This window comes from Alexandromys fortis, unplaced genomic scaffold, assembly GCF_014885135.2.
Source record: "Alexandromys fortis isolate MF-2015 unplaced genomic scaffold, M_Fortis_MF-2015_v1.1 scaffold_290, whole genome shotgun sequence".
NCBI lineage: Eukaryota > Metazoa > Chordata > Mammalia > Rodentia > Cricetidae > Alexandromys > Alexandromys fortis.
Window position 1 is genome coordinate 253,086 of NW_026068167.1, and position 21,138 is coordinate 274,223.

The window sequence follows — 21,138 nt, forward strand, 5'->3', positions numbered from 1 at the left end:
ATACATATTATATATATTATAATATATTATAATACATACATTTTTGGTTTTTTGAGACAGGGTTTCTCTGTAACTTTGGAGCCTGTCCTGGAACTAGCTCTTATAGACCAGGCTGGCCTCGAACTCACAGAAATCCGCTTGCCCCTGCCTCCCAAGTGCTGGGATTAAAGGCATATGCCAACCACTGCCCAGCAATAATTATCTTTAAAAAAAGAAAAATCTAATCCTCTCTGGGGTGGTAGGAAAGTCAGGGCCCTTGAAGTGATGCATCACAGGGTCTGCCCCCTCAAGAATGGGATTAGCAGTTTTGAGAAGTGTCACTCTGAGCGTGAGGACTCCTAGTCTCCAGAAGTGTGAAGCTGAAGAAACCGCTATCACTGATGGAGCTAATCATTCTCAGGTGTTCTGACAGAGCTGCACAAAAGAGAAAGCAGCACATGTCATGTAACAAGATGTGTCTGCAGTTCTACTGTGTGAAATCAAGGACTGAATGAATGGCCTAGTCTACAGCAGGGTTTCCCAACTTCAGTACACTTTTTTATTTTTTTTTTTAAGATTTATTTATTTATTAAGCATACAATGTACTGCTGGCAAGGAAGGCACCAGGTCTCATTACAGATGGTTGTGAGCCACCATGTGGTTGCTGGGAATCGAACTCGGGACCTCTGGAAGAGCAGCCAGTGCTCTTCCCCTCTGAGCCATCTCTCCAGCCCCCCACTTTTTTATTTTTAAAAATTAGGGAGAGATGGTTCAGTGGTTATGAGTACTGGATGCTCTTCCAGAGGTCCTGGGTGATTCCCAGCACCCACAAAGCAGTTCACAAGCATCTGTAACTCCAGATCCAGAAGATCTGATGTGTTCTCCTGGTCTCTGTGTGCAGCAAGCAAGCTTGTGGTACAATCCCCCCCCCCCCCACATGCATGCACTCACATAACACTCACATAAAATAAAAAACATCTAGCAAAGTGACATTTATCTTGAGTGTATGTGTGCATATGCATGGGGGTGTGCAGGTGTTACACATGTGCATGCACAAGGAAGTCATAGGACAATTTTCAGGAGCCAGTATTTCCTTCTACCACGTGGGTCCCAGGGAGCAAATTCATGTTTGGCAACCAGTGCTTTGCCCACAGAGCCATCTCCCTAGACCAAACTTCAGTAGTATTGACAATTGGACATAGGTAATGATTAGTTGTGAGGAACCATCTCATTCAATGTAGGATGTCAATAGCATCCTGCATATTCAAACACCAGATACAGCAGCCTATGTCAACTACAAAAGGGACAAAAATACTTCCCCTGAGAACCACTGATCCAGAATACTGATTCTCTGGGACAGCCACACCCGTGTGTATGTCTATTTTTATTGGTATATATACTTGCAATTCACAACCATACTTAGTTTTTAGACACACACACACACACACACACACACACACACACACACACACACTTATGGTGCAGGTGATTAACCCAGCTGTGCTCTATTACTGAGTTACACTTCCAGGGCTGCAGAAAATATATTAATTAGCTTATACAGATATTTAAAACATGACACGACAGGCTAAATTTAGAGCTAAAACAAGCTCTGAGGTGTGGAAAGGAGTTGAAAACATTCATTCTGAACCACAAAGATTACCATGATGACAATGGCTATTTATAAGTGGGCCACAAATTTATCTTAGATTCTTAGCAGCCAATGTGAAAAAGGAAACCACACGACTCCTTCTCTTCTCTCCCTTGGTTGTTTTGAGGCAGGGTTTCTGTGTAGTCCTGGCTGTCCTAGAACTCAGAGATCTACCTGCCTCTGCCTCCTGAGTGCTAGAATTAAATGTGAGAGCCACCATGCCTGGCTTATTATTTTAGATTTCTAATTAGACTTTTAAGTTGTGTGGGCTTGTACATATGAGGGAAGGACCCTAGGAGGCAAGAAGGTGGTGTCAAGCTGAGGCGGTGGTGGCGCATGCCTTTAATCCCAGAGGCCAGCCTGGTCTATAAAAGCTAGTTCCAGGATAGGCACCAAAGCAACACAGAGAAACTCTGTCTCAAAAAACAAAAACAAACAAACAACAACAACAACAAAAATGATCTGCACCTGGGTGGTGGTGGTGATGGTGGTATACACCTTTAATGTCACTGGGGCCAGGAAGTTTATAAATACATATGACATGGTCTCTGATCCCAAGAAAGGGAGAGAGGTGCCAGGTGGTGGCGGCAAGGGCTGTAATCTCAGCACTTGGGAGGCAGAGGTAGGCGGCTCTGTGAATTTGAAGCCAGCCTAGTCTACAGAGTGAGTTCTAGGACAGCCAGGGTGGTTACACAGAGAAAAAAGGGAAAAAAGAAAACTGACTTGTTGGGGCCGGAGAGATGGCCCAGTGGTTAAGAGTACTGGGTGCTCTTCCTGAGGGTCTGTGTTTGACTCCCAGCAACCACACATTGGCTCACAACAATCTAAAACTCCAGTTCCAGAGGATCCAACCAACTCTTCTGGCCCTGTGGGCACTGTGTGTAAAGATGCACGGACAAACATGCAGGCAAAACACACACACACACATATGAAACAAAAATTAAAACAACAACAAAATAAATTGACTTGCAGACTGGAGAAAGATAGCCCAGGGATGACGAGCATTTGCTGCTACTGCAGAGGACCAGTTTACTTTGCAGGACCCATGCCAAATGACTTACAACCACCTATAATCCTAATTCCTGAGATCCATGCTCTGTCTTCTCAGGCCTGTGCATACCTCTTTCTCTAGCGGTTTTTTTTGTTTTTTGTTTTTGTTTTTTTTTTTTTTGGTTTTTGGAGACAGGGTTTCTCTGTAGCTTTGGAGCCTGTCCTGGAACTAGCTCTGTAGACCAGGCTGGTCTCAAACTCACAGATATCCACCTGCCTCTGCCTCCCGAGTGCTGGGATTAAAGGCGTGTGCCACCATCGCCCGGCTCTAGCGTATTTTCTTACTTTCTCATTTATTTAATAGACCGATGCTCACTATGCATCTCTGCTTAGCCTCAAAGTCCCTATGTAGAGCAGGTTAGCCTTAAACTCGCAGAGGTCCTCCTGCCTCTGCCTCCTGAATGCTAAGACATATATCACCATGCTCAACACAGGCACACAAATTTAAAAGAAAAAAAAAAAAAGAGATTTACCTATTTGGGCTGGAGGGAGAGCTCAGAAGTCAAGAACATTTTTTTCTCTTGCAGGACCCAAGCTTGGTTCCTAACACTCACATGGTGGCTCATACCTACCCTAACTCCAGTTCAAGGGACTCTAGTGCCCTCTTCTGACCTCCGTGGGCCACAGGTGTGCACATGATACACATATTTACACGCATGCAAATACCCATAAAATAAATAAATTTTAAAAATATTGACTTGTAATTTGTGAAATCTGAGTTGTTTTTAATTTTAAAAAATTTTATATGTATGTATGTTTTGCCAGTAGGTATGTCTGTATATCACATGGGTGCAATATCCATGGAGGTCAGGAGAGATCATTGAGTCCCTGAGAAATGGAGTTACACACGGTTGTGGCTTTGGGGCCTGTCCTTGAACTAACTCTGTAGACCAGGCTGGCCTTGAACTCACAAAGATCCTCCTGCCTCTGCTTCCAGAGTGTGTTGGGATTAAAGGTGTCACCACCACCCGGTCAGTGAGTGTTGTTAACTGTGGAGCTGTCTCCCATACCCTGAATTCTGAGGGTTTTAAACTTTTAGTTAGTCTATTTGCATTGGTATTTTGCCTGCATGTATGTCTGTGCGATGGTGTCAGATCCATGGAGTTAGAGACAGTTGTCAATTGCCATGTGGGCTCTGGGAGTTAAACCCAGGTCTTCTGGAAGAGCAGTTAGTGCTCTTAACAGCTGAACCATGTCTTCATCCCACCCCAAATCCAGGGTTTCTCTAGCCTTGAATTTACAGAGATCCACCTGCCCCTGCCTCCCAGAGTGCAGGGATTAAAGGCCTGCGCCACCACCGCTGTTTTTTTGTTTTAAATATATTTTAGATACTAGATATTAATCAAACTAGAATCGATAAACATACTCTTCCATTATGTAGAGTTATTTTACTTTCTGAATAGTTTATGTATGTATATAGAATTAAAAAAAATGGGGCTGGAGAGATGGCTCAGTGGTTAAGAGCATTGTCTGCTCTTCCAAAGGTCCCGAGTTCAATTCCCAGCAACCACATGGTGGCTCACAACCGCCCAGGAGAACCCCTGTTCTGGCTTCCCTGGGCACTGCATGCACAGACATACATGCAGGCACAACACCACACACTCAAAATAATTATAAATTTATTTATCTTAACTTTTCCTCACCCAAGACAGGGTTTCTCTGTGTAGCCTTGGCTGTCCTGGATCCTGTTTTGTAGACCAGGCTGTACTCAAACTCACAGAGATCCACCTGCCTCTGCCTCCCGAGTGCTGGGATTAAAGGCAAGCGCCACTATCTCCAGACAATAAATTTATTTTTATTTCTAATTATTTGTTTGTATATGTGCTCATGTATGTAGGGTGTTTGGACCTGTGCTGTGTGGAGGTAAGAAGAAGGTACCAGACCTCTCAAAGCCAGGACAGGTATTTGTGGGATTTGAATCACAACTCCACAGCAAGCAATCTTATCTCTTCAGTTATCTTTTTTTTTTTAATATTTATTGTTTTATTATGTATACAATATTCTGTCTGTGTGTATGCCTGCAGGCCAGAAGAGGGCACCAGACCTCATTACAGATGGTTGTGAGCCACCATGTGGTTGCTGGGAATTGAACTCAGAACCTTTGGAAGAGCAGACAATGCTCTTAACCTCTAAGCCATCTCTCCAGCCCCCCCTCTTCAGTTATCTTAAGAGATAACTCTTGTTGGGCGGTGGTGGCAGCTGCCTTAATTCCAGCACTCGGGAGGCAGAGGCAGGCAGATCTCTAAATTTAAGGTCTGCCTGGTCTACAGAGTTCCAGGACAGCCCAGGTTACATAGAGAGACCCTGTCTTGGAAACAAAACAACCAAAATACCAAGTTGCTTCACCTGTAACTCCCACTGAGCACGAGTCCACCACTTCCTGACTCTGCCTCCCCAAAGTGTCCCACACCAATAGGAAGTAGCCAGATTTGAACCAGTGCCTATATACCCCAAAAGGTTGGGCTATTCGACTGGAACCACCAGCTCGCTCCTGCTTGATCCAGAAAGCCCCATTCCCCTCTCTCCAAACCCCACCCTGTCAGAGAATCTCCAACTAAGAAAAGGTGCCACAAAGCCCAGATCTCACCTAAAGCCAGCAGCTTTTGACCATACTTGGGCACAAACCCAGTTGTGGAGACATGCCATCACCCCTCACCTACAGGGTACAAACTCCCTGCCTTAGTTCTGCCTGTGACTTCTCTGGCCCTGATCTCTGGGCCTGGAGGCTGCTTTGCTTAGATCTACCTGTTCTTTTGCCTTTTCAATTCGGCTTGATCTGGCTTACTGTGTCAGTGAGAAACCCATTATTGCAGTATAGAAAATCTATTAATAGTCACTAAACATTGCAGAAGTTAGATGGATTCGACTTCTGAAGTCACTACAATGGGTATATGACCTTCAAGGCCCTACTGAACATGAAGAACTTGAATTTTGTGATCTGACAAAGAAATATTTCCAATAGTTCCATACCTCTGATGTCAGTTTCCCAGCAATCTGCATCCTCTTAATCTCTGCAGGAGATTTAACTAGTCGGAGGCGCTGAATCAGCTGCTGGACACCCCGAACCTTGTTCTTGCTTCTGGCTTTGGCTTCGGTCAGATGCTGCATGTAGTCCGAGTGAAGCTGTGCATGAGAAGGCTTCATCCAGTCATACCAAACCATGCTTGTCTCCGCTTAAAATGGGAAGCCAAAATAAGTTTAGAACCAACAGAGGCTGAAGGGGACTTCAGTGGTGGAAAGCATGCTTAGCACTAATGAGAGCCTTGGTTCAGCCTCCAGCACCAAGCAATAATATACATTAAACTAACACTGGCTTGAGTGTGACATTGCATTACTGTAATCACACCCTGGGAGGTGCAAGAGAGGACAAGGACTCAGTTACATAGTGAGTTCAAAGCTAACCTGGACTACATGAGACAAGCCTCAAAAAGCCACAGTGAGAAAAAAAAATCCCCAACATCAGAATAGGAAATAGTTCACTGGCAGAACACTTGTCTAGTACACGAGCCCCAAGTTCCTTCTAAAATAAAATATAAACAAACAGCATATCAATAATAAATATGTTGCTGGGTGGTGGTGGTGCATGCCTTTAAACCCAGCATTCGGGAGGCAGAGGCAGATGGATCTCTCTGAGTTTGAGGCCAGCCTGGGCTACAGAGCGAGTTCCAGGACAGGCTCCAAAGTGACAGAGAAACTCTGTCTCAAAAAACCAAAACCCAAAACAACAACAAAAAAAACAACCCCCCAATCCAAAAAAGCAAAACAAAAAGACCCCCCACAAAAAAAACAGAACCTTGCCGCTAAAACAACAACAAAACAAAACAAACAAACAAACAAACTGGGTTTGGCGATGCCTTTAATCCCAGCACGTGGGAGGCAGAGAAAGGCAGGTGTCTGCGAATTCTAGGCCAGCTAGAGCTGCAGTAAGACTGTCTTGAAACAAACAAGCAAGCAAAAAACGCAGCAAAGAAAAAGAATAGCAAGGAGCTAATGAGACACACACACATCTTAGTAGGCAAAGGCGCTTGGCTGGTAACTTCAGCTTGACCCCAGGAACCCAAGGAATGGTGGAAGGAGAGAACTGACTCCACAAAGTTGCCCTCTAACTTCCTTCCACAGGTATGTATGCTGGCATACCTGTCCTCTTTCCACATGATACACACAGATAATTAGGAAAATAAACTTTAAAGAAACAGTGACTTAAAACGGGCGGTGATGGTGCAGGCCTTTAATCCCAGCACTTGGGAGGCAGAGGCAGGCGGATCTCTGTGAGTTCGAGACCAGCCTGGTCTACAAGCACTAGCTCCAGTACAAGCACCAAAACTACAGAGAAACCCTGTCTCGAAAAACAAAACAAAACAACAACAAAAGAAATAGTGACTTAAAGAAAGTAGACAGTAAATGAGAAAAGTCTTTTCAAGAAACACATGTAGCTGGGCAGTGGTGGCGCACGCCTTTAATCCCAGCACTCGGGAGGCAGAGGCAGGTGGATCTCTGGGAGTTCGAGGCCAGCCTGGTCTATAAGAGCTAGTTCCAGGACAGGAACCAAAAAGCTACGGAGAAACCTTGTCTCAACCCCCTGCCCCCCAAAAAACCCAAAAAACAAGAAACACATGTATTGGGGCTGGAGAGATGGCTCAGTGGTTAAGAGCATTGCCTGCTCTTCCAAAGGTCCTGAGTTCAATTCCCACTGCATATCCCAACTGCATAGTGGCTCACAAACATCTGTAATGAGATCTGGTGCCCTCTTCTGGCCTTCAGGCATACATGCAGACAGAATACTGAGAATGGTGTATACATAATAAATAAATAAATCTTAAAAAAAAAAAAAACATGTATTGCCAGGATTTAACTACACATGGTTAAAGAAATTTTTTTTCCCCCCAAGACAGGGTTTCTCTGTAGTTTTGGGGCCTGTCCTGGAACTAGCTGTTGTAGGCCAGGTTGGTCTCAAACTCACAGAGATCCGCCTGCCTCTGCCTCCCGAGTGCTAGGATTAAAGGCATGGACCACCACCGCCCGGCAGTTAAAGAAAATTTTAAAAAAACATTATGTGTAGGAATGTTTTGGCTGTATATATGTATGTGTACCAAGTTTGTGTCAGGAGCCTACAGGGGTCGCGAGAGAGTGTTGAATCCTCTGGAACTGGAGTTAGGATGGTTGCAAGCCACCATGTGGGTGCTGGAAATCAAACCTGGGTCCTCTGGAAGAGAAACAAGTGATCTTACGCTGAGCCATCTCTCCAGGCCTCCCAGGTTAATTCTGACTGCCAAAGACAACAAAGGTAGCAATTTACGTAAGAAATTAAAAGGCCAGAGAGAAAATGCCTTGTGCTCAGTATTTATGTGGCTTCCCCCAGCCAAAGTTCAAGACAGGTCTCATGATTTAATCTAGGCTGATCTTAAAACTTCCAGAGAGCAGGGTGGTGACTGGAGCATACCTTTAAAATCCCAGAACTCACTGATTCAAATTCTGTCTCCTGGGGCAAACACCTATAATCTCAGCATTTAAGAGGCAGAGGTAGGTGAATCTCTGTGAGTTCAAGGCCAGCCTGGTCTACAAAGCAAGTTCTAGGACAGCCAGGGATGTTTACACAGAGAAATCCTGTCTCAAAAAACTAACAACTAACAGCTACAACAACCAACAACAACAAACCCGTTAGAGACCCTCACATCCCAGTCTCCCTGAGCGCTGGGATATAATCAGAGACCCTAGTGTCCCAGTATCCCTAAGCGCTGGGATACAATCAGAGACCCTCATGTCCCAGTCTCCCTGAGCGCTGGGATACAATCAGAGACCCTCATGTCCCCGTCTCCCTGAGCGCTGGGATACAGTATGTGTCACCACATTTAGCAATAGTTTTGCTTTTTACAAAAGACATGATGATTCTTTTCATGATGGCCAAAGAAACATTACTAGGAGAATTATTTTAGAAAATTAACAATGGGGCTGGAGAGAAGACCAGAGCACAGGCTAGCCTTCCAGAGGTCTTGATTTCAATTCCCAGCAACCACATGGCAGCTAACAACCATCTACAATGAGATCTGGTGTCCTCTTCTGGCATGCAGGCAGAACACTGTATACACAATTAAAAAAGAAAGAAAGAAACAAAGAAAAAAAAAAAGAAAATTAACAAAGCCAGGCGGTGGTGGCACAGGACTTTAATCCCAGCACTCAGGAGGCAGAGGTAGGTGAATCCCTGTGGTTCCAGGACAGCTAGGACTGTGACACAGAGAAACCCTGTCCTGAAGAACAAAAAACAAAAACAAACAAACAAACAAACAAACAAAAAACAACAACAACAGAAAAAGAAAATTAACAACTACAGACCAAGGAAGTCCCAATTCTAACTGGGCCCGTGATTTGATTTTCCGAGCCTTACCTTTCAGTTTAGGTACTAGGTATTGAAATTCTTCCAGGGTGTAGGCTTCATCCACCCCAGTTAGGGCTACTGCTCCATCTGTGCCAGATCTAGGGCCATCCCACAGTTCTCGACCAGGGTCTCTCCGAGGCACAAAAAGCATGGCCTTGTGGGATGGTAACTGCTTCCCAGAGCAGCTCTGAAGGACCAGAATGCTATCAGGCTCTTGGAACCCACACAGATACAGGAAATTGTTGTTTTGGTGGAATGTGTAGGGGATGTCATTGCTCATGTAGTACGTAGGGTTGGAGAGCACCACCACTGTGTGGTCTGTCCCACTGTGCCCCTGGGTTTCCTTGTGGATCAGAGCCATCAGTTTGTGTCTTCGAAGTGCGTATTCCACTTGAGACAGTCCTGGTGTCACCTCCCCTAGAAACAGTAAAATGAGTAAGTAAATAAATAATTAAATGAAGCCAATTGATGCTTTGGAAAGGCCACACTTAAAATCCTTACTATCAGATGGAGACATCTGTGATCATTTAATTGATAACATAACACACAGAGAATTAGATAATCCAAGTTTTGACTGTAAATTATAGTCAAATGTGTCAATATTTGAAAAATTATGATTAGAACCCTGTAAGATTTTGTACAGATCTTTGGTTCCTTCTTTTATTCATCTAATGAAGTGTTTATCAAGCATTATTTAAAATATTTATTTTATTTATTTTTATGTGCATGGGTGTTTGCTTTCGTATGTCCATACACCACGTGTATACTGGTCCCCTCAAGAGACCAGAAGGTGTTAGATCCCCTGGATTGTAATTACAGATAGTTGTGAGCCACTTGGTGGGTGCTGGAAACTATACTTGGGTCTTCTGCAAGAGCAGCCAGTGCTATTAACAGCTGAGCCGTCTCTTCAGCTTCTTATAGAATATTACTATGTGCTACGATATAGTTCCTTGAAATTTTAACATGTTAAATACATTTTGATACATTATTTCTCTATGACTTCCTTGTAAAAACGCAATTTCCACATGGGGATAGATTTTTGCCTGTTCACCATATTACCAAGGTACAGTATAATTAGAATACAGTAGATTCTTGACGGCTAATAGTATGTAGTTTTAATTATAATACTATCTATCCACCTGCTGAGGCTGTTGTGAGAATCAAATAAACATGTAGTTCTCCCCCTCTTTAAATTTTAAATTACATTCCTTATTCACTCATTAACTTCTTTGTGTGCCTGTGGACATGCACATGCCACAGTGTACATGTGGAGCTTAGAGGACAATCTGCAGGGCTTAGGCCTTTCCTTCTACTTGAGATATCTTGCTGGCATTAAACAAAGCATGTGGTTCTTTTATCTTTTTATACCTTATTGCTTATTTTATTTTGAGACAGGGTTTCTCTGTGTAGCCCTGGCTATCCTGAAACTTGCTCTGTAGACCAGGCTGGCCTTGAACTCAGATATCTGCCTCTTGAGTGCTGGAATTAAAGACATGTGTCACCACCACCAGGCTTATGCCATTTCTTTTGTATGAATGTTTGCCTGCATGTATGTATGTATATATGTATGCATGTCCACCATGTATGTGTCTGGTGCCCACAGCCAGAGGGCACTAAAATTATGGATGGTTGTCAGCTTCCACCTGGGTCCTCTGCAAGAGCAACATGTGCTCTAAGGTACAAAGCCATTGCTTCTGCCCCAATACATGTGGTTCTTAAGGATCAAACCCTAAGGAGTCTTCAGTCTCTTAACATGTGAGTACATACAAGCTTTTGAGATAAAAGTTCAAAGGGCTAGATTTTTTTTTTCTCTCTCTCAAACAAAAAATTACTAGTTATTTAAAAAGCTCTGTCTCAAAAAAAAAAAAAAAACCACTAACTAACTAACTAAATAAATAAATCTGTGAAAAGGGTTGCGAGTTGATGACTCAATAAATCTTCAGGAAATGGAAATTGCCTGCTTTTATTATATGTTTCAAAGTATAAAAGAACCAATAAAGCAACTATTTAGGGGCTGAAGAGATGGCTCAGTGGTCAAGAGTGCACACTCTTTTGTAGAAGACTTAAGTTCAGTTTCTAGCTCCTATGTCTGATGGCCTAAAACTCTAGTTCAGTGGCTCCAATACCTTTGACCTCCAAATATCAACTCATGTGCACAAACCCACACAGCTATTCACACAACTAAAAATAAAAACTTAAAAATTAGCCAGGCGGTGGGGGTACACACCTTTAATCCCAACTCTCGGGATGCAGAGACAGGCAGATCTCTATGAGTTTGAGGCCAGCCTGATCTACAGAATGAGTTTCAGGGAAGTCTACAGAGAAACTCTGCCTCAAACAAAACAAAACAAAACAAAAAACCCATAAATAAATAAAAAAAAAAAAGAGCAATTTACCAAGGTATATCCCTTTGGCCTTCACTTGCTGTTGCCAATGGCCTCATCTGAGAAAGAAACACTTTGCTCCACAGCACACCAAGGACAGTGGGAAGTGATTTGTACTACAGATATTCCCATCTCAAGGAAGCTGGAATGTGCTACTCCATAAGACTTGTAAATGTTCCTGTATGTTTCTGTGAACACTGCAAGAGGGTCTTTAGATTATCATCTGCTCTTTGGATTCCAGCCCTCCCTGCTGAATTCACATGGCAGACTTGGAGAGTCTCAGCTCATAGACTGAGCTCTGCTTTTTGTGGCAGCTTCCCATAATACAAAACAATTGATGTTTTCTGAGTGTTTGCTACATGTATAGTATTAACCATCCTATATTGCCTCATTTAATCTGTACGCTGACTGTGACGCTACGATTCTCCCTGTAGTGGCCAGTGTTTATGTGCAAATATGCAAACACAACTATGGAACAGTGCTGTGTGAAAAAGGCACAGAGCAAAATGAGACACAGATCTAACTTTAGAAAATAAGCATTCTTTTCTTGATCATGTTCTAGCAGGAGTGAGATTAGAACAGACTGAAAATCTCTACTCAGTGCACTTGAATTCTAACAAGTATATGCTTTTATAATTAATTTTATAAAGAGAAAAACACAGTTAAAAAGGGAAGCCTTGGGCTGGGCATGGCGGTGCACACCTTTATCAGGATCTGATAGGCAGACGCAGGATCTTTATGAGTTCTAGGCCAGGCCAGGTCAGTCTACTGTGAGACTCAGGAAAAAGAAGAAAAGAAAGACACTGGGCCAGGGAGATGTCTCAAGCATGTGGACCTGGCTTTGGGTCCCCAGCTTCCATGTAAAGAGATGAGCAAGTTGGCACATGCGTAATTCCAGTGCTGGGAAGGAAGTGACAGAGATCCCAGAGTGGACTGACCAGCCAGGTCCACTGAGACATTCTAGCTCAAAAACGAGGGCAGAGAGCACTGAAGCAACCGCTGGAAGCTGACCTCTGAGTGTGCCTGCTCTGGAGCACACTGGTGTGGACAGACCCACACTTGCAGGCAACTCTCACAACGGCAGGCATTTATACAGCTTCAGCTTTTTTCTGCCATGATAAACATTACTGCATTTACATCCTGGTAACTTTATGCTTTACATATCACTGTTTTCTCCCTGCCTTTGCCATAGTTCCCAGAGCAGTAAGTTAAATCAGAGGACCTTGGAGTTCTCTTAGCAACCATGTTCAACATACGTAACTCGATTATTTGTGGTTACTTTGGAACTGTCTAGTTTTACTTACTTGTGTAGAATTAACTGCAGCAGATCATGCAGTTTGCCTTCTATTAATAAAATGTTTAGGTCAAACATGTCTTTGATGCCAGCACTTAGGAGACAGATGCAGACAGAATTCTGAGTTCAAGGCCAGCCTGATCTATATAGTAAGTATCAGGACAGCAAGGGCTAGTGAGACCCTGTTTCAAAAAAACAAAAATCTGAAAAAATTTAAATTTTAATTAAAAATATTTATAATAGAAATCCTTTTTACTTTTATTGATAAAATTGGTAATAAATAAATAGAGGTAATTTAGGAACTATAGACTAGTCTCAATCAATCAAAGCAACAGTGGGATTGCCGGGCGGTGGTGGCGCACGCCTTTAATCCCAGCACTTGGGAGGCAGAGGCAGGCGGATCTCTGTGAGTTCGAGACCAGCCTGGTCTACAAGAGCTAGTTCCAGGACAGGCTCCAAAACCACAGAGAAACCCTGTCTCAAAAAAAGCAAAAAAAGGGCTGGAGAGATGGCTCAGTGGTTAAGAGCATTGCCTGCTTTTCCAAAGGTCCTGAGTTCAATTCCCGGCAACCACATGGTGGCTCACAACCATCTGTAATAAGGTCTGGTGCCCTCTTCTGGCCTGCAGACATACATACACACAGACAGAATATTGTATGTATAATAAATAAATAAAATATTAAAAAAAAACCAGTGGGATGAGAAAGATGATGGACCAGCCTGACTCCATTTTAAGATTAAAAGTCATCTTATTACAAGGTCAAAATAAGTTCATGCCTGTTGCCTGTTTTCTGCAGAACTTTCATTTGGCCAGGTCTTCACCCATTTTCTGGTATTTGACGTGTTCCACACCTTATACCCTAACATCCACCCTGATAAGATGCTCTGCCAAATAATTTTGAAATGCTCTGCCAAGTTCCTATGTTTCCCATGAAAATCCCTTAGCCTTGCAGTTTTCTGGGCCATAGAAGCCCCACTTTTTTCCTATGTTCAATGCTATTTTCTCAAACATCACTTAAGGGAGATAGCCCTGTCTGAGAGAAAATAAAGCTTGTTTACTTTGACCAAAGAATTTGGGTAATGGTCTTTACCCTGGTTTGGTGAGATTAACAAAGAACCTATTCCCATATTTGTCTTCTTCTTCTGAGACTACGCCTCCCAAGTCTCCTAGAATGCAGGCAGAGACCTCAACTTTGTACTCTGATAACTAGTCATGCTATGTTTGCCGTTGTTACTCAGCACTGGAAATTTCCTAGTTACCCAAGTAGCAAATGTATGTGCACGTGCATGTACGTGTTCATGCATGTGTGTGTTTATGAAGGGTGAGCAAGGTTTTATTGACAGCTCCCTGCAGCAGGAAGAGGTTCTGAGAATGGGCTGCCCTGCCTATACACTTTCATAAAAGCAGAGACTGATTATAATTTGAACTTCTGATCCTCCTGCCTCCATCTCTAGTGTGCTGGCATTACAAGCGTATATCCCTACACTCAGTTTTCAGGGTTCTTAGGCATACTAGGCAAGCATTTTACCAGAGCCGAGCTACAGCCCCAGTCTGATTTAAAGGCATCTCCCCAGCCTCATTTAAAGCATTTCTTTATGAAATCTAGTTCATAAGAATGATTGTTTGACAAGTTTTTTAAAATATTGGCTGTATTTTCCCAAGACTGGTAATTATCTACAGCTTGGCATGATCATTAGCTAAATGCTTTCAAACTTCCAATCTCAAAGCAGTAGAATAATAAATCACAACAGAAAAAGCATGCAGAAAATGAGCCATTTTCTTCATCTGGTGGGGACAGTGCAAAGCAGGTAAGGAATGAACTTTGTACTCTATCAGTAAACTTGCAGTTGCAATGGCCTTTGACCACAGAACCAACAGTCAATATGGCATTCTGTGAAACTGTAATTATTAAGGATTAAAGTTAAGCATTTTTTCTTGTGAAATCAATTAGGGACAAAGGTGACCTTCTACCAACTTTAATGAACCAAAAGACTAGAGACTGTACAATCAATTCTAAGATGACAGCCAAGAAGGAAGTGTCTTCATGACAGTTAGGACCAGGTCTAATAAGAGAGCAAGGACATGTTTAATTAGCCAAGCAGAAAACCCAGAGAAAAAAGAGCAATAAAGACCAAAAATGGATGGAAAGATGGAGGTATGTAGTTTAATTTTTTCCTGAAACTAACTACATTGGTATTTTAAGGTGGCTTATTCTGCCTGGCTTCTATTTTTCTCTTTTTAAAGGAAATTTTCATGTTTTATGTGATGGGCATTGAGACTAAATATTGGTGTGTCTTTTTTTGTTGTTGTTTTTAAAATATTGGTGTTTTGTTTCAAGTTGCTTTTAACATTTTTTCAGAACAATATTCAAATCTGTAACGAAGGCAAAAGTAAAAAAAATTATGCACATATGTAGAGAGCAAACAATTTAGACACGAAGTAATTCATCTTCGTATGACTGTGAGGTTCAAGGCCTGGGAAATGCAGCTTACCACATAAAAGTATTTCACCACAAGAAATCAATCATTTCAAAGCTGGTAAAACTTAAGTATCAATTCTACCTTTTCTTCTTTTAAACAGAAACTACAGGTAGCTGGACAGGGTAAAAAAAAAATATTTACTATCAACCAGACTACTATTATGCTTACCTTACAGCTTTGAAAAACTCTGATTTCTTGTGTGTTTCAGTGGTGAGCTGCATTTCCTGAGTGTCAGCCGACTTCCTAGCAGGAATTCCAGTCTGATGAGGAACCAGCCAAAGGAAGTCCTCACTGAGAGACACATTGGTATCCTTCACTGAGTGGAAACAGTGAAAGAACAACATATTTCTAAAGGGAATTTATTTTATTACTATACATGTTTTCATAGCAACTTAAAGAAATACATGTTTATCCTCTCATGGCGGAAGGAATAAGTAATTTTCCTCAAAACCCTGGATTTTTCTATAAAGCATTTGGTTTACCCTGCTACCCCATTTCTGGAGTACCTGTCACAAATACACCATCGCCTTCCTAGACACAAGACAAACAAAGCAAAACAAAAACCAGTCAAGTCTTACTCTCTGCAACTGCGATGGCACCTGTTCTCGCAGCATCTCTAGAAACAAAAGAAGCCTTCCCAGTATTTCCCATGACCCTCTACCGAGTCAGCTGCTCACAGTGGCAGACAGCTGGAAATTTTGTTCAATTCATATTGAAGAATTCTGTTAAAATTCTCAAATGAACGTTTAATATTTCAAATAGAAAAAGATCAACAGAAAATAGTTTTAGAAACTATGACTTAGAATTTTTGTTTAAAAATACCTGAAATATGAGGCTAGAGATGGGTCAGTGGGTAAAAGCACTGGCTGCTTTCTTAGATACCTGAGTTCAGGCCCCAGCACCAACACAGTTGCTTACAACCATCTCTAACTTCAGTTCCAGGGGATACAATGTCCTCTTCTGGCCTCCAAGGGCAACAGGCACATATGTAGTACACAGGTATACATGAAGACAAAATACCCATACAAAAATTCTGGAATATATACTTCTTACTAGTTACTCTGAATTATAGCTTAATTAAAATAATATTATTTGCCAAGTAGTGGTGGCGCACGCCTTTAATCCCAGCACTCAGGAGGCAGAGGCAGGTGGATCTCTGTGAGTTCGAGGCCAGCCTGGTCTACAAGAGCTAGTTCCAGGACAGTCTCCAAAGCCACAGAGAAACCCTGTCTTGAAAAGAACAAAAAACAAAACAAACAAACAAACAAACAAAAACATTAGAACACTATCAGTGTATAATCATGACACACAGCTAGTAGTAAAATTTTAATGCATAGCATTATCCTAGACAGAGCATATACACAGAGTAGTGGTTGTTAGTTAGAGGCCTTACCTGGTCTGAGGAGGTGTGGATGTGTAACTGGGCTGGGCTGGCCTAAGTACCGGTTTGGAATCTTCTTCTTTGGCACAGGCTGGAGGGAGTACCTTCGCTGTAAACACGATACGCATCCTGAAGAAGAAGCAAAGGCTGCAATGGAGCATCTTTACAGCATGCGCACACTCATCTATTCCCAGCAGTTTGGATCCTTACCAAAGACACATTAGCATTTCTTTCCTTCTCCTTCCAATATGTTTGTGGCTCCTTTTCTATGCCAGAGTCTGTACTGGGCCCTAGGAAACACAAAGAAGCTCTCTACTCCCAGAGACCTCAGTCTGCTACAGCAGAAGCAACACAAACACACAACATAGCATGAATAAGGAGCTATGAGGAGGAGGAAGAGAAGGAACAAGGAAAAGCAAAAAAGGGTCAGAAAGGAGTTCAGGGGTAGCCCAAGGCAATACTCTAAAATTTGGAAGAACAGAATTGACATTTTTTTTTGTTGTTGAGACTATGTTAGCTATAAGAAAACAAGTACTTGTCGGGTGGTGGTAGCGCACGCCTTTAATCCCAGCATTCGGGAGGCAGAGGCAGGCAGATCTCTGTGAGTTTGAGGCCAGCCTGGTCTACAAGATCTACAGAGAGAAACCTTATCTCAAAAAACCAAAAAAGAAAACAAGTACTTGCTATTTCATTTAGTATTGCAAATGCAAGTCTAGTAAAATAATGTATGAAAATGCTTAGCCATAGCTGGCATATAATATAAGCATAGCCAGCATCAACTTTATTTATTTATTTACTTAACTTACTTACTTATTCATTCATTTTGTTTTTTGAGACAGGGTTTTTCTGTGTAACAGCCCTTAGCTGTCCTGGAACTAGCTCTGTAGAGCAGGTTGACCTTGAACTCACAGAGATCCACCAGCCTCTGCAGCCCAACTGATGGGATTAAAGGTATGTGCCTCCACTGCCTCACCTGTTAGCATTAATTTAACCATTTTATTTAGGACATCATTGGAATACACGCTAAGCAAGACATAAGAGTAAGACTGTTTGACTTCATAATCAAAATGAAGTATAATGGAAATGAGACAAGACAGAACATTACAATACTATATAATAAAGTACTAGATTTGTAAACAGTAACTGTTACAACTTAAGATGGGTATAATCACAAGGAGAGGCACATGAAGCCGTTCATAAAAGCTATTTGTGTGGGACTGCAAAAGGCGATGATGATTGCTCTGAACAGAAATCACTCACGCCACCTCCCCTCGAGGGAGAACTGAAAAGCATCCCATGAATGCCATGACAGCAGGCACCATGTGTGCAAATGAGCTTGAAGAAAGAGGAGGGGAGGCAGGAACACACGGGAACACACTGGTGTAACAGTAGGTACTCTGCTGGCAGTCCTTTGAAAGCTTTGTACGGTTTATCCTGGCACTTGGGAGGCAGAGGCAGGCGGATCTCTGTGAGTTCAAGGCCAGCCTGGTCTACAAGAGCTAGTCCAGGACAGGCTCCAAAGCTACAGAGAAACCCTGTCTTGGGGGAAAAAAAGAAAGAAATGGTGATCCTTCTTCCAAAATCTCAGAATGAGACTGTGCCTGAGAGTGTTTCTTCTCTAGTGCTGGGATGAAAGACATGCACTGCCTGGTTTCTATGGCAACTAGTATGTAGTTTGGCCTACAAGGATTAAAGGTGTCTGTTACCACTGCCTGGCCTGTAAGGCTGACCAGTGGGGCTGTCTTACTCTCTGATCTTCAGGCAAGCTTAATCTATTAAAATACAAATGAAATGCCACTATAAGCCAGGGCCACATAAAGAATTCCAATCTCACAAAACAAAACAAAAAGGCAAAACTGTTTAGGGAAAGCTCCATTCCTTTTCTCTCAGAGAATCTCCAACAAAGAAAAACTGGGGGCTGGAGAGATGGCTCAGCGGTTAAGAGCACTGACTGCTCTTCTCAACGACCCGGGTTCAATTCCCAGTACCCACATGGTAGCTCACAACTGTCTAAAAATCCAGTTCCAGGGGATCTGACACCTTCACACCAATGCACATAAAATAAAGTTAAATAAACCATAAAAAAAATTAAAAAAAATGTTTATTTAAAAAAAAAAAAGCTGTGAAAACGTCCAGTCGTGCATTCTTGCTGGCTGTATAGGCTCCTCCCCTGAAGTTGCCAGAGACCCAATCTCTGCCTAAAGCATTACCACTGGGCACAAACCCAGCCTATGGAGGATGTGCTGTCACCCTTCAACTACAGGTACAGAAGCACCCTCCTTTAGTTCGGGCCATGCTTTCTCTGGCCCCTTCTTCAGCCTTGATCTCTGGGGGCTAGAGGACTCACCCAGGAGTTGCATTCCTCAAAATAAACCTTTTCTTTTTCAATTTGGATGGATCTGGTTTACTGTGTTGGTGGAGAAACCTATTAACAGGGTACAGAAAACCTATTATCTTGATACTAGAAATCCAGGAAGACCTGAGCTTCCTGCCAGTTAATCGGCCATGGAGGGGTGGTACTCCTCACCCTTTATCTTCGACTGGATTGAATTTTGATACCCATTTCCAAGCCACCGCCTGCAGGAGACCCCAAGAGTCTGACTCAGAAGAGGTCTTGACCTGGAAGAGGTACCTTGCAGTCAGTCTTAACCTCCCACACCCCTGACTCAGATTTTATTTCATCAGCTTGGCCTCAACACAAATCAATGGTCAAAATCGACGACCTCAATTTCCACATTCTCACAGACTGTTACCATCTACTGCCACAAATGATGTCCAAATATTTTATACCTGACTCTATGCTTTGTCCTTTTCCTCTAAGGCTCTACTTCCTCACGCCTAAAAATCTTTTTTTTCCCCTATGATTTCTTTGTATGTTGCTCTCTATATTTTTTTTTAAATATTTATTTATTTATTATGTATACAATATTCTGTCTGAATGCCTGAAGGCCAGAAGAGGGCGACAGACCTCTTTACAGATGGTTGTGAGCCACCATGTGGTTGCTGGGAATTGAACTCAGGACCTTTGGAAGAGCAGGCAATGCTCTTAACCACTGAGCCATCTCTCCAGCCCTGTTGCTCTATATTTTAAGATTATACTGTAAACTCTTTTCTTTCTTTCTTTTCTTTTGGTTTTTTGAGACAGGGTTTCTTTGTGTAGCCCTGGCTTTCCTGAAACTCACTCTGTAGACCACACTGGCCTAGAACTCAAGAGATCCATCTACCTCTGCCTTGCAAGTGCTGGGATTAAAGTTGTGTGCCACCATTGCCTGGCTCTACACTGTAGACTGTAAACTCTTGTTTCAGGATTTGTAAATTGTTCATCTGGCATGGTTTAAAATCTATGTAATTTATAACAAAGTCTGTTTCCATGGAAAGTTTTGTTTGTCTGTCAGAGACCAGCCTCGACAAAAAATACCTCTTGCCAGGGTAGAGGTGTGGGGATTTAGAAAATTTAAGTAAAGAATATGAAGATGCAAAAGAAAATAATAAAACGAAGAAACATATAGGAATAGTATCGGGAGGGAATTCCAGTGAGTACTGAAATTCACCCGTGTTTAATTTCCAACTGCTTAAAATACCCAACCCCAAAAGATAAGAATAAAACAAAAAACTACATTAATATAATACAAGGAAATGAACAAACCAACTGAGGTTGCGGGCTACATTCACAGTTAAACATTCTATTGCTACAACAAAACAAGTCACACTCACTCTCTAGACCAAAAACACTCTGCAGGCAAACCACTCCCTGGATGGAATCCAAAGTTATGTACTTAAGGGAACCAACTAGAACTTAGTTGGATCCTTAGACTGTTGTTTGAGGTATGAACATCTCTGTTCCTGGAGTACAAGGCCTGGCTATTAGCCACATCTGTTGACCTTGAGAGCAGAACTAGGTAAGGACCTTTGTTTGAGGTAGAAACACAATAACCTTGAAGGACTAGAGGTAAGTTCCAACTCTCTGACCTTTGGTCTGCGTGGACACAGGCTCACATTTGTCTGCTAGAAAAGTTCTATTTTGTATATATGTATGTATGAATCCGTGCCTGTATGTTTTCTTGTGGACACGGCAGCTACACAGGCCACTCCGGGATCCGCAGTGTTTTATTTTTACCATAACAGGTGCTGCATGTTTGTCTCTGCCTGAGTTTACTATGTTCCCTAAAAAGTTGAGATATCACATTTTCTCAAGTTGTTTTATGCATTTTGTTGTTGTTTTGAGACTGGGTCTCTTTAACAAAGCCTGTCCTGGAACTCACTCTGTAGACCAGGCTGGTCTCAAACTCAGAGATCCACGTGCTTCTGCCTCCCAAGTGCTGAGATTAAAGGCATGGGACCACTTGAGTACAGTCAGTACTTTTTGCATTCTGTATAATCAAGCTTGTTATTTAGTTTTTGAGACAGGGTCTTCCCCTGTAGTCTAGGCTTACCTGAAACTCTCTTTTAGTCTTCCTATCTCAGCCTTCTATGTTGGGATTATAGGCATGAACTGCCCTACCCATTTTGTATGCCATTACAACTGAAAATTAATACTTTTATTCAATA

General features: G+C 42.3%; 2 protein-coding genes across 4 annotated transcripts in view; one reads left to right on the forward strand and one right to left on the reverse strand.

The window, feature by feature from the left end:
* Xpnpep3 (X-prolyl aminopeptidase 3) overlaps positions 1-21,138 on the reverse strand; it is a 46,282-nt gene that overhangs the window by 15,462 nt on the left and 9,682 nt on the right. For 2 of the 3 annotated variants that reach the window (XM_050128265.1, XM_050128267.1), the window contains exons 2-4: positions 16,603-16,719; positions 9,060-9,467; positions 5,648-5,850 (exon numbers count right to left, since the gene is read on the reverse strand). In XM_050128265.1, coding sequence (XP_049984222.1) covers positions 5,648-5,850; positions 9,060-9,467; positions 16,603-16,719 — 728 coding nt within the window. Of the gene's footprint in view, positions 1-5,647; positions 5,851-9,059; positions 9,468-15,377; positions 15,520-16,602; positions 16,720-21,138 lie in introns of those variants that run through there. The other variant, XM_050128266.1, reaches the window with a different exon arrangement.
* The window catches only part of St13 (ST13 Hsp70 interacting protein), a 46,802-nt gene continuing 40,418 nt past the window's right edge, over positions 14,755-21,138 (forward strand). The window contains exon 1 of the mRNA XM_050128269.1: positions 14,755-14,884. Coding sequence (XP_049984226.1) covers positions 14,871-14,884 — 14 coding nt within the window. The 5' untranslated portion in view covers positions 14,755-14,870. The remainder of the gene's footprint in view (positions 14,885-21,138) is intronic.